This window comes from Gorilla gorilla, chromosome 9 (genome assembly GCF_029281585.2).
Source record: "Gorilla gorilla gorilla isolate KB3781 chromosome 9, NHGRI_mGorGor1-v2.1_pri, whole genome shotgun sequence".
In the NCBI taxonomy this organism is placed as follows: domain Eukaryota; kingdom Metazoa; phylum Chordata; class Mammalia; order Primates; family Hominidae; genus Gorilla; species Gorilla gorilla.
Genome location: NC_073233.2, coordinates 131,517,972 through 131,530,676, shown reverse-complemented (window position 1 = coordinate 131,530,676; position 12,705 = coordinate 131,517,972). Strand labels below are relative to the sequence as shown.

The 12,705-nt window shown below is 47.4% G+C and overlaps 1 protein-coding gene and 1 pseudogene across 14 annotated transcripts in view; one reads left to right on the top strand and one right to left on the bottom strand.

Moving 5' to 3' along the window:
- The window catches only part of GRAMD1B (GRAM domain containing 1B), a 262,296-nt gene that overhangs the window by 21,733 nt on the left and 227,858 nt on the right, over positions 1-12,705 (bottom strand). For all 14 annotated transcript variants that reach the window (XM_031015830.3, XM_031015835.3, XM_055355808.2 and 11 more), the window contains 6 exons: positions 11,922-12,006; positions 11,250-11,353; positions 10,054-10,149; positions 5,563-5,643; positions 2,570-2,685; positions 627-783 (listed from right to left, as the gene is read on the bottom strand). In XM_031015830.3, the coding sequence (XP_030871690.3) occupies positions 627-783; positions 2,570-2,685; positions 5,563-5,643; positions 10,054-10,149; positions 11,250-11,353; positions 11,922-12,006 (639 nt within the window). The remainder of the gene's footprint in view (positions 1-626; positions 784-2,569; positions 2,686-5,562; positions 5,644-10,053; positions 10,150-11,249; positions 11,354-11,921; positions 12,007-12,705) is intronic.
- On the top strand, positions 6,652-8,229 carry LOC101129741 (splicing factor 3A subunit 3-like; annotated as a pseudogene).

The following is a 12,705-nucleotide window of genomic DNA, read 5'->3' as shown; positions in this document are numbered from 1 at the left end:
TAATCCATAGCCTACTGAAATACAAGGCTCTTTGAGGGAGTCCTTTCCTGAAGAACCCTACCTGTTCTTCTGCCTGCCAGCACGTGCCCTGACCCTCTTTCCTCATCAAGGTTCTACCTCCTCTATTAACAGAGTCCCAGAGGACAGAGGTTCTCTTACACATTTTTATGGCTTCCATAAAGTCTACCACAGTGGAGAAATAAGCCACAATACGTATACTCAATAAATATCAACCAAATGAGTGGATAAACAATTAATTGTTCTATAGTTCTATATTCATGCATGACTTTGACGTCAGATCAAGGCAGTGAAAAAATACCTGGAATTGTTCTCTACCAGAAGGGCTGATCAGCAGCAGCCCAGCACAGTGGGCTTGAAATGGTTTTCATCTGCTCAGAAGTCAAACCCAGTCTTGTACCCCAGGCACCTAGCCCCAGCTCTGGACCCTGGGCTATGCCACTAGAATACGGAAAGCCCATCTGCTCCTGAATGCCTCCTTGAAGAAACTGACCACAATGTAACCAATCTCCTCTCTACCTGCTCCCCAGATTGGGTTCCCAGTGAACTATGCTAGGAAACGCTGGCCACAGGACTGGGGGTAGAAGTCAAAGGCTGACTGCCCATACCGAGACGGGGGCCTCACTGCTCCCTGTGGATGTTAGTGTGCTGTTGGTGATGGATTTCTTGGGCAGCTGTGGACTGGCGTCTGGCTTGGTCTCTATGCTGCTCTTGGATGAGCTGTCATTCACTTCATTCTCTTCCACAGGGATTTCTTCACAGTATCTGAGAGGAGACACCAGTGAGTCCACATTAACCTCAGTGGTTCAAGACGGCCAACTATTCTAAGAATCTCAGACCTTTCTATCCATCCAAATCTATGAGATTTCCTGCTTCTTTGCTTTGTATGTGATCTTCCTCTAACCAAAAATCCCCTGCCTACCCCATTGCTCTTCTGAAATCTCCTTCATATCCCACCCCACCCCTCCCTGCCCCCCATGTAAAATTCCTGGCTGCAAACTCACCTTTCCTAGGCAGCCTCCTTAGAGTTATCCCTACCTAAATGAAAGGATTATTTGTCTTAAGCTATTTTTTTTTTCCATGGATGCCCATCCTATTTTAAGCCTCTGAATCAAATATCTGGGTTCTGAGCATGCATTTCATTTCCCAAACAGTGACTAAGACAGGACTCTGGACATGAGCACTCCTTCAGTGACATTGCCCAAATTCTTGATGATAACTAGAAAACTTCCCTGCATTATACACCTAGAAAGAAAACCTCCTTGAGATGAAGGTGGGTGCTCGTCTAGCAACACTTCAGGGATGCCGCTGTAGCCTCCTCTAAGGGAGCAATCATCACCCTATCATCATCACCATCACCTGACCTGTACTTAACAAATCCAGATGCTTGACAACTCTCCGGAAATCATTATGTGCATTTTGGAGATAACCAAATAGGTATTCATAGAGGTTAAGCGACTACACTATTATTTCGACTGAGCCCAGACCTAAGCACAATAGACATTTGATGCTCTTTTCTTGCTTTTTTCCCCGTATGCCTCTTGCACCACCACCAAGCCTGCAGCTAGCTACCCTTCCACCCTCAAGCATGCTTTGTGCCAGTCTACAGGCACATCTTCCCATCTTCCTTAACCTATCGACAGCATGTGATACAGTGACAATACCTTCTGCTTCACTTCCTTCCCATGGCTCCCAGGATAGGAAACCTTCCTAGGGCCTTCCTCCCTCACTGCATGTGCTTTCAAGCTCCCTTCAGCTGCTTCTTCCCCTTGTGGAGTGCTCCCAGGCAATCCTTGAACTTCTTTTTAGGTTCACCGAGTCACTTGAAATTTCAACTAATCTCATGACTATCCACTAATAATTGCTGCGTTTGAGGCCTCAGCCCAGGCTTCCCTGTGAACTCCACACTCCGTATCTAAATGCCCACTTGACATCTCCATTTGGCTAACAGGCATCTCAATCTCAACTTGCCTAAAACTACCCTCCTGATCTTTCCCTTGAAACCTGCTCTGCCTACAGTACTGTCCATCTCCATTTGGAACAATGCCATCCTTCTAGGCAGTAAAACCAAAAAAATCTGAAAGCCACCTTTGGTTCCTTTCTGTTCCATCAACATATCCTTCAAAATCTATTCAGGAACTAAACACTTATTGCCATTTCTCCTCCAAACCACCACCATCCCTCATCTAACTATTTAAATTACTCAACAGCCTCTTAATGGGTTTCCCTGCCTCTGCCCTGGTTTCCCCTTTAATGTATTTTCAGTGCAGAGACCAGAGTGATCCTGCTGAAATGTTAAATCAGACCTTAGCAATTATCTATGCTAAACTTTCCCATCCCACTCTCAGTAAAAGCCAACCATAAAGTTGGCCAGGCCCTTAGGCTCTGCCTCCTCGAGCTCCCTGACCTCACCTGTGACCACTTTCCCTCGTTCATTCCATAGTTCATTCCATGGCTGCACAGGCATGTGTGCTGTTCCCTCTGCCTGGCAGGTTCTTCCTGCAGGCATTTGCATGGCTGCCTCTGGGCAGCCGCCCTCGGCCTCACTCACCCCATTGTGTTGAAGTCATCGTCAGGGGGCACGTAGTCCTCATCATCACTGGTTAGGCCCAATTCGTTCCCATAGCACTGGTGAACAAAGTGCCAGAGCTCCTTGGGACACAGAGGCTTCAGGGGAGAAAAGGAATGACTTAGCCCTCCTCCTTCAGGTTCCCCGACTCTGCACAGAGGCACTAAGCCGGGCTGTTTCCCCTGGAGAAGAGGAGAAACTCCTCTCTCCTTAGCTGAATGAGAGGCGAGCCACCACCCCCATCTGCCTTGGGGGTCTCAGCAGGACACCAGTCTTCTGCCTAGGAATGTGGACTTTAACAAAGCCAGGAACTGGCCTTTCGGTGCCCGATCCCTCAACAGAGGTTTGTAGAATGTGACCAACTGGCTCCCAGAGGATGGTAACTGTCTCACCTTTTGCTCTTATGGAAAAGGTCCAGCACTGAGTGGCATAAACCCATGTGACTCTGGGGCCAAGGGGATCCCAGAGCTTCTGATTAGCACTCTGAATGAATGCCCAGAGGTCCCCTGACCTGGTGTCCCACCACACTGCACAGAAATCTCCTCTTGTATTAACTGTGGCCTTACAGACCCTACTGGATCACCTCCAAGAATGAGGTTCGACCTCAAAGGTGGCGCATTCCATAGCTGGACAGTTCCTATGGGTAGAGTCTTATGTTCCCACAGTTTTAGGAACCTTACAGGTCATCTCACCTAACCGTGTGACTACCCAACCTGAGGTGGAATCTGTTTGTCTGCAGTTAGTTCCGGCGTTTTATGCATTAGTTCCAGTGTTTTCTTATTTCACTGGGTGCCTATGTGTCCTCCCAAAAAAACACTGTTCTAAGAAAAGTTTGTTCTCATTGGGTTCAGAGTCTCCAGAGAGAGGCAAAGGGATGTCAAAGAACTAAGATCAGAGGCAGAGACCATGAATGAGTCTCAAACTGGGAGGAAGGGGAGAAGGTGGCAGGGATAAGTGTGTGGAAAAGAGGGCAAGGGCATGAAGAAAAACAGAAGCAATCATTATCTTTAAAAAAAAAAATCCCATTTCAAAAATGTTTGCACCAATAGACTTCCTAAAGAATTTGGGTGCAGCACACCAACATGGCACATGTATACATATGTAACTAACCTGCACGTTGTGCACATGTACCCTAAATCTTAAAGTATAATAAAAAAATAAAATAAAATAAAGTAAAAATTGAACAATATTCCATTGGGAGTAAAAAAAGAATTTGAGAGCTCCCAAGCCCACGGTTTCAGGTATGGTTTAAGAAGCAGGCAGCTGACAGAGTACATTGAGCTAGGATTCCAGCTTTCTGACTAAGGAGAAGTGCCTGGAATGGCAGAATTGGGGCTCTGCCTCTAGGCCGGCGGGGTTGGGGGCAGCAGCTCTCTATGCTGGCCCTCATAGTGCCTGAGGGAGGTATTACCTCCTTCTGTCCTGGACCTCCCCCTCCTATCTCTGGCCTTTATGTGCAACATCCACCCTGCCTGGGACAACATTCACCCTGCCTGGGACACATCTGCCTCTCTGCCAAACCATATACTGCCCTGCTCCACCCTTTGCTTGCTCTCTGCAGCCTTCCCTGACCAGCGCCACCTGGCTTGGCTTGGCCAACCACGATCAGGACAAGCACAGTTAGCAGACTCTCCTCGGCAGGTCCAATTCTTACAATTATTTGTGAGGGCATTTGCGAAGCATATGAATGACCCCGTGTCTTATTTGAAAATGACAGCAGCTGTGAACTGAAAACTCAAACCTGCCAGTGGAGACTAAAACACATAATCATTTTACTATTACTGATGGCGAGTGAAGGCAGAGGACCACAGCTCAAATAAGTTATCAGGAGTGATACTAGGGGTATAGACTCTCAGAGCAGAAGAAACTCTAAATAATAAATCCACTCAATTTTCTTATGCAGCCATTTGCTTGGGCTAGAGTCAAGGCCAATATATGTATACATTTAAATACACACATGTCAATCATACACACACACACACACACACACACACACACACACACACATAAAAATTAATCCTGGGGGAAACATTATGTGTGTGTGTCAGTGCGTTTTCTCCTACATCTCTTTCTCTGGCTTGGAGACAGTTTCTCAACATCCAACTGCATCTGAGTGGGAACTTTTTTTTTTTTTTAATTGAAACAGGGTCTTGCTCTGTCATCCAGGCTGGAATGCAGTGGCGCAATCACAGCTCACTGCATGAAGGGGTGCCTTCATCTGTGTCTCTTCATAGTTTCATTTAAACACTCAACTAGTCAATTCGTGGTGGCTGTGTTAACTACATTTTCTGTACTTTATGTTGTGGCATCTGGGGCCTTGCTGACTGGGGAGGGACCCATCAGGGTTAACTAATTCCTAGAGAGAGGAAATAACTCATCCAGGAGTGGGCCTTTCATAGCAGCCAGCCCATCCAAGGCTCATATTCCCACCCTCCCCATTCTCTGTTATAGCTTCCAAGCTTCCAGGCAACTTAAGACAGTCCCTACACCTGCAGCCTGCCAAAATTATTCAAACTAGCCAATCCTAGACCTGCTCGGCCTGCTTGCCCTGCCTCCCCCACTCCTTCCTGCAAAAACTACAATAAAGGCTCTGCCCACTTCTTCCCCTTTCCCTTTCTATCTCCTGACTGACCCTGGTGCTTCCCTGGTGGTCCTTATCCTGCTGTGCCTCCTATTTCTGGGGGTCTGTGAATTTAAGGACTTCTTTCTTCAGGGCTGCATGCATTACCATAACTGATTAGAGAAAATCCTGAGACATTTCAAAGCAGTGGAACTGAAGCCCCTGAAGACAATGAGTGCCTCACTCCTGGGGGTGTTGAGGCCATTCGTGGGAGATTATATGCTACTTTCAGGACTCAGGCCAATACCATCAGTGGGAGAATACTATCAGTGGGGGATTCCCAGAACCCTGCGGAGACAAAGGCTTCTCTAGAGATAGCCAGTCCCACAGTAAAAGCAAACTCGGCCGTACTTACCTTTTCAAGGAGAGCATTCTGCCAGAGCCGGAACATCATCATATACGTCCTATCCCGGGCCCCAAACGAAGTGAAGAAGTGCTAGATTGGAAAAGAAAATAACAATAAATATCTGTTGAGTTACAATATAATTAAGAGGGACATGGTCCTCCGTCCTTTAAGAAAAGATACTGACTTCATCCTCAAACACTAATGACTCTCAGTTACCTGTGATCACGTACATCCACTTTAGTGACGGGGTCAGCACACCAGAGGCCTGGGTACCTGGTACTGTTAAGTTCCCAGTGTGACAAAGTCCTTCCACTCTTACCTACACTTTCCTCAGTGCTTTTCTCCCTGTTTTGAAATTCTCATCTCCATAAGAAATGTCCTTCACCTACCTACTGGAACTGGGTAAGGGGTGAGCTATGAACTAGCCTAAACGGAAGGACAAGACAAACCCACAGTCTACTAATTTGCCGACCTATTTCATTCATTCAACAAATATTTGAGTATTAGTATGTATTAGGCACTAATCTACATGTGCGAGGGACAAGAAACAACACAGAAAGAGATCCCGCCCTTGTGGAGGTTACCCATTAAACAGACAGAAAGAAAGTAATGAAGATTTTACTGATCAACCACAAGGTGGTCCACAAATGCTATTTCACTTAAACCACACAAAAAGTCTTAGATAATAAACAAAGCTGACAACTAATAAAGGGTAACAGGCTGTTGAGGTTAGGCAACTTGTATAATTAGGTTAGTGTCCAAAATATAGGTCAAACCAGGCAGGGCGCCATGGCTCACGCCTGTAATCCCAGCACTTTGGGAGGCCGAGGTGGGTGGATCACCTGAGGTCAGGAGTTCGAGATCAGCCTGGCCAACATGGCAAAACCCTGCCTCTACTAAAAATACAAAAATTAGCCAGGCGTGGTGGTGAGCGCCTGTAATCCCAGCTATTCAGGAGGCTGAGGCACAAGAATCACTTGAACCCAGAAGGCAGAGGTTGTAGTGAGCCAAGATAGTGCTACTGCACTCCAGCCTGGGTGACAGAGCGAGACTGCGCCTCAAAAAACAGCAACAACGAGAGGCCGTGGTGAAGGGAAGATGGAGTCAATACTGGAGCAGCAGCGGTGCTATCATGAGGAGAAGGAATGGCTCATGGATGTCATGGCCAAAGAGATGCTCACTAAAAAGTCCATGCTCTGGGACCAGATCAATTCTGATCACTGCACTCAGGCCACGCAAGATAGGTATATGGAGGTCAGTGGGAACCCAAGGGATTTGTATGATGATGAGGATGGATTACGAAAGGAGGAGCTCGGTGCCATTTCAGGACCCAGTGAATTTTCTGATTTCTATAACAGACTCAAGCAAATAAAGGAATTCCACCGGAAGCACACAAATGAGATCTACGTGCCAATGTCAGTGGAATTTGAGGAGCTCCTGAAGGCTCGAGAGAATCCAAGTGAAGAGGCACAAAACTCGGTGGAGTTCACAGATGAAGAGGGATATGGTCTTTACCTCGATCTCCATGACTGTTGCCTCAAGTACATTAACCTGAAGGCATCTGAGAAGCTGGATTATATCACATACCTGTCCATCTTAGACCAATTATTTGACATTCCTAAAGACAGGAGGAATGCAGAGCATAAGAGATACCTAGAGATGCTGCTTGAGTACCTTCAGGATTACACAGATAGAGTAAAGCCTCTCCAAGATCAGAATGAACTTTCTGGGAAGATTCAGGCTGAATTTGAGAAGAAATGGGAGAATGGGATCTTTCCTGGATGGCCAAAAGAGACAACCAGTGCTCTGACGCAGGCTGGAGCCCATCTTGACCTCTCTGCATTCTCCTCCTGAGAGGAGTTGGCCTCTCTGGGTTTGGACAGATTGAAATCCGCTCTCTTAGCTTTAGGACTGAAATGTGGCAGGATCCCAGAAGAGCGAGCCCAGAGACTATTCAGCACCAAAGGAAAGTCCCTAGAGTCACTTGATACCTCTTTGTTTGCCAAAAATCCCAAGTCAAAGGGCACCAAGTAAGACACTGAGAGGAACAAAGACATTGCTTTTCTAGAAGCCCAAATCTATGAATACGTAGAGATTCTCGGAGAACAGCGACATCTCACTCATGAAAATGTACAACGCGAGCAAGCAAGGACAGGAGAAGAGCGAGAGGAAGACGAAAAAGAGCAAATCAGTGAGAGTTAGAGTGAAGATGAAGAGAACGAGATCATTTACAACCCCAAAAACCTGCCACTTGGCCACTTGGCAAACCCATTCCCTACTGGCTGTATAAGCTTCATGGCCTAAATATCAACTACAACTGTGAGATCTGTGGAAACTACACCTACCGAGGACCCAAAGCCTTCCAGCAGCACTTTGCTGAATGGCATCATGCTCATGGCATGGCATGAGGTGTTTGGGCATCCCAAACACTGCTCACTTTGCTAATGTGACACAGATTGAAGATGCTGTCTCCTTGTGGGCCAAACTGAAATTGCAGAAGGCTTCAGAATGATGGCAGCCTGACACTGAGGAAGAATATGAAGACTCAAGTGGGAATGCTGTGAATAAGAAGACATATGAGGATCTGAAAAAACAAGGACTGGTCTAGTGTTCAGGGATGTAGCTCAGCTTTGGGGCTAGCCCAGGCTTCCCTGAGATCTGCTTGTTCTATTTCTCCCAACCAAATCCTCTTAGAGACCTTTTGCTACGTAGTTTCATGGTCTAGCATGCAACTTGTAGAAACAAGGCAGGCTGGCAGATTGCAGGTTTGAGATGTGTTTTATGTTTTATATTTAAAAAGATTCTGCAAGAAAATAAAACCAGACCTTGTTCTGAAGCCCAGGGTTATGGACTAACTCAGTGCGTCAGGTCTTAATGCCTCCATACCTCTTTCTCACCAACTTCAGAAGTAGCTGAGATTTAATGGGCACCTGTTATGCTACACATCATGGTAGGCAAATCTGGCCTGAGCTCTTTCCCCACCCTCCTTTGTTGCTACTTCCCTGAATGAGTATTACCCCAGGATGAGGTCTACCATCAGCTTAGTTAGCCATTGATGCAAATACTAGGGAAAGACTAGGAGGACGAGCCAGGGCTGCTACTAAGGACTAAGTGTGGCACCAAAGTTTGCCTTTATAGTTCCATAAAGAAAGGAGTTGGAGCTGGGTGCAGTGGCTTGTGCCTATAGTCCCAGCTACTTGGGAGGCTGAGGCAGGAGGGTTGCTTGAGAACCAGCCTAGGTAACATAGTGAGAGCCTGTCTCATTAAAAAAAAAAAAAAAAAAAAAGGCATGGTGGCATGCACTGTAGTCCCAGCTACTAAGGAGGCTGAAGCTAGAGGATCCTTTGAGCCTAGGAGTTTGAGACCAGCCTAGGCGATACAGTGAGGCCCCATCTCAAAAAAAAAAAGGAGTTGGGCTCTTTGGAATTGGCCTGCAGCCCAACATACAATGGAACTAGGACCAGCAGTCACTTCACCTGCTTGCTAGGTCAGAATGAGAGATTTTGATGGGTCTGTCTACCTGTTTCTTCTACAAGATCCCTATGACTGTAAAAGTAGCTAATAGTCACGTGTTCTCCAAGCCCAGGTAGCCATGGTAGAGTTGGGTAGAGTTGAGCAGCTGCCCCAGGATCCAAATCTAGTGTCTGAAATGGAAAGAACTAGGGCAGCCCAGGAAGGCACTGATCTGCCTTATAAGCACAGTCATCTGAAAGTCAGGCCTGCTGCAGGACAGGATCCCCCAGAGGCCCCATTTGCCTCTCAACACTCAGGCCTTCAATTGTTTTTTAATAATCTACTTAAAACAAAAACAAAAGCAAACAACAACAACAACAACAAATATAGGTCAAACCAAACACTATCTGACCCCAAAGCCTCCTGGCTCTTGCCACTGAACTGCCTGAGTCCGAGGGAACTGTAAACTTGGCCTTCAGCAGAAACCCAGTCTACCCCTAGCCTTGAACCTCTTCATCTTCAGGCTGTAGTGAAAAGTTTGTTCTGTCCTGAATTTTATCCGACATATTCTCCCCATACTGATAAGGACAATCCATTTTCTATCAGACTCCCCATCCTCTCGAGACATAATCAGCTAAGCTGATACATAATGACGACTTCTTAACATTTGTATACTGCTTTACAATTTTCATATATGTTTTCATATATGTGATATTATTTCAAGACTGTGTTAAATAGGTATTGCTGGCTCCATTTTGCAGGTGAAAAAACTTAGGCTTAGAGATATTACCCAACACGCTTACAGTCGATGGACTCAAATTCAGGTATTCCGGCTCCAGGTCCAATGTTTGGCCACTCTATCCTCCCGCTGCTCAGCCTCCCCCAGCCTGTCCACCCAGGAGGTGCTTCCTGGAATCTGCATCACCCTTAGCGCCTCTCATCCCAATCCTATTGGCTTCCACATTCATGCAATTCAAGAAAGGGCAGAAATACAAGAGTAGGAGGAGTAAGGGAGGATTAGAAAGGCCAGAGTTAGACTCCACTTACCTTTTCTGAATCAGTGCAAACTTGGATGGCATTGGGAATGAGGCGAGCTGTTTTTTCTTTAGTCATGGAACAGATGTCTTTCAAACGGACTGTCAGCTGGCATCCAAGAGGACAGAGAATGGGTAACAAGCAAAGTGGGGCATTAGTAAGTCAGGTAAACAGTGTTCAGGGGGCGCCAGTGTAGACAGAGGCAATCAGATCACATATTTATAACCCTGGAAGAGGCCGCATTGGTGATCATCTGGTTTACCCCTTTATTTCACAGTGGGCAGACAGCAAAGTGGGGACTGAGCCTTGTCTACAGCCATGAGTGTCTTGATTCTTGGGCAAAGAGCTTTCTAATTTCTACACAGTCTGCTAAATGTGCAGAGGTCCTGCCATTATTTGCCACTTACAGGAACACAGAATATTGGTGCAGGATGTGGCCATATAAATCATCTAGTTAGGCCGGGCACAGGGCTCACATCTGTAATCGCAGCACTTTGGGAGGCGGAGGCAGGCGGATCACCTGAGGTTGGCAGTTCAAGACCAGCCTGACCAACATGGAGAAACCCCATCTCTACTTAAAAAATACAAAATTAGCGGGCGTGGTGGCGCATGCCTGTAATCCCAGCTACTCGGGAGGCTGAGGCAGGAGAATCGCTTGAACCCAGGGCCTGGGGGCAGGGGCGGAGGTTGCAGGGAACCAAGATTCTGCCATTGTACTCCAGCCTGGGCAACAAGAGTGAAACTCTGTTTAAAAAAAAAAATCATCTAGTTAATCTTTCTCTTCCTTAGTATACGAGATGAGGAAATAGAGGCAAAGAAAAGACTAGCCTAAAATCACACCGCTGATTAGTTACAGAACCCAGAAATTGTGCAAGCTGGTTCTTTAAAGTCCCAAGGCCAAAGCCCTTTCTACTTGACTATGCCTCCTCCTGCAGTCACTCATGCCAAATATTTGCCTGCATTTGACAAAAGCAAATGTTCCCAGTCCTCTCTTCCACACCCAAAGGGGAGGGAGGGAGGGGAAGACATGGCAGAGGAGACCTTATTATTGGGACCTAGAATTGAATATCTTTCAAGACTCAGGCATGCTTTTGTTAATTACGCAAAGGCTTGGGAAGAGCATGAAGTCAGCAAAAGGAAGAAAGCGAGGGCAGCTTGCTCAGCCATAGCCAAGGAGACAGCCCAAGGGAGCATGCCCAGGTCTTTACCAGAGTTTCCCAGCGGAAGATGTTGCTGTAGAAGCAGATCCAATTTTCAGAGAGGTAGAGTCGGCCCTGAAGGAGAATGTCTCTTTGGAGTGCACATGAGTAATCTGTGGTAGGAGCGGAGGTAGGGGAGCTCAGAGGCAGGAAGCATTTTCGGCAAACCACTGCAGAGTAGGCATGTCATCCCTCCCACCAGCACTGGGGGAGCCCAATGCCCACCACGGACAAGGGGTGCCAGACACTTGAACTAGCAGCCAAGGAAGTCCCTACCATCTCATGATGAGGAGCACAAAGGTGGTGTGATGTGCAACTGCCTAGAGGCAGATAAATAAATGTGATGGCAAAGTGGGCCAAGGAAGCAAGAGGTGGAAAAGACCAACAAAATTCAACTAACTTCCCTCCCCAGTCCACAACTATGCTAACCCCTTCTGCCACTGGGCCACCTGCAGAGATAAAAATGCCAGTGACTCACTCCAGGTTGGGCTCTCGAGGCTGCCACAAGCCTGATATTCAGCCTCGAGCCCTGACAGCTGGGGCCAGGGGTCTGGACAGCCTCTCTCCCTGTTCCCTTGCTTACCTGGGTTGGCTTGAGGCCTCTAGACAGAAGCACCCTGAGTGCTATGCCGGGGGCTCCCCAGACTTCCTTCCCATCCCCTCCCAGGTCACCCAACTCACCAACAATGAGGCGCTCCGTGTCTGGAAGCTGCTTAAAGAGCTTTCTGAAGTCTTCATTTCTCTGCTTGTAGGTGGGGCTTAACACCTGCGTGACAATGGCCAAGGTTAGCAGGATGCACCCCAGTTCTGTGGGGTTAGGAAGGAAGGGCAAGATGAGGAGCACTTGCTTGTGTGTTTAAAAAGCAAAGATGAGGCTCTGCCCTCCCACAGACCCTAGGAGGCCAGGCTGAGGAACGGGGCTCGGTGTGGAGAAACACAGTGGGGAGAATCTGGTGCTGGGAAACACTATGCAGCCAGGGCCTCCACCAGTGAGAAATGCCAGACACAGCAAGGAGGGGCTCTCATTATATCCCGTGAGAGAAAGGAAGGAGGGACACCTCCAGGGTGCTTCCTGGGATCCACCATGCCAGCTACCGCTGTTCTGCCTTCTGCCAGCACCACCTTGACAGTGAAGCAGGGACCCAAGAAGGCTGCCCAGCCCCCCATGATGTTGCCCAGAGCACCTCTCAGAAGAAGGTGTTGTCGTGACTATCAGAGTGAGCACTTGGCTGTGTGGGAAAGACATGATTTTCTAAGAAATCACATAAAACCAGTACTGCAATAAGAGCACATATAGAGAATTAAAAAAACACAACGGGCACACGAGAGGCATCCAACTCCCCTCTCCATCCTTACATTATCTAACCCAATCCTTACAGCATCGAGGAAGAGACCAAGGCCAGAGAGAAGCCCCCTGCCCCAGGTCCTCAGCTGGTCAGCGTCAGATCTCATGACCCCTGGTCCT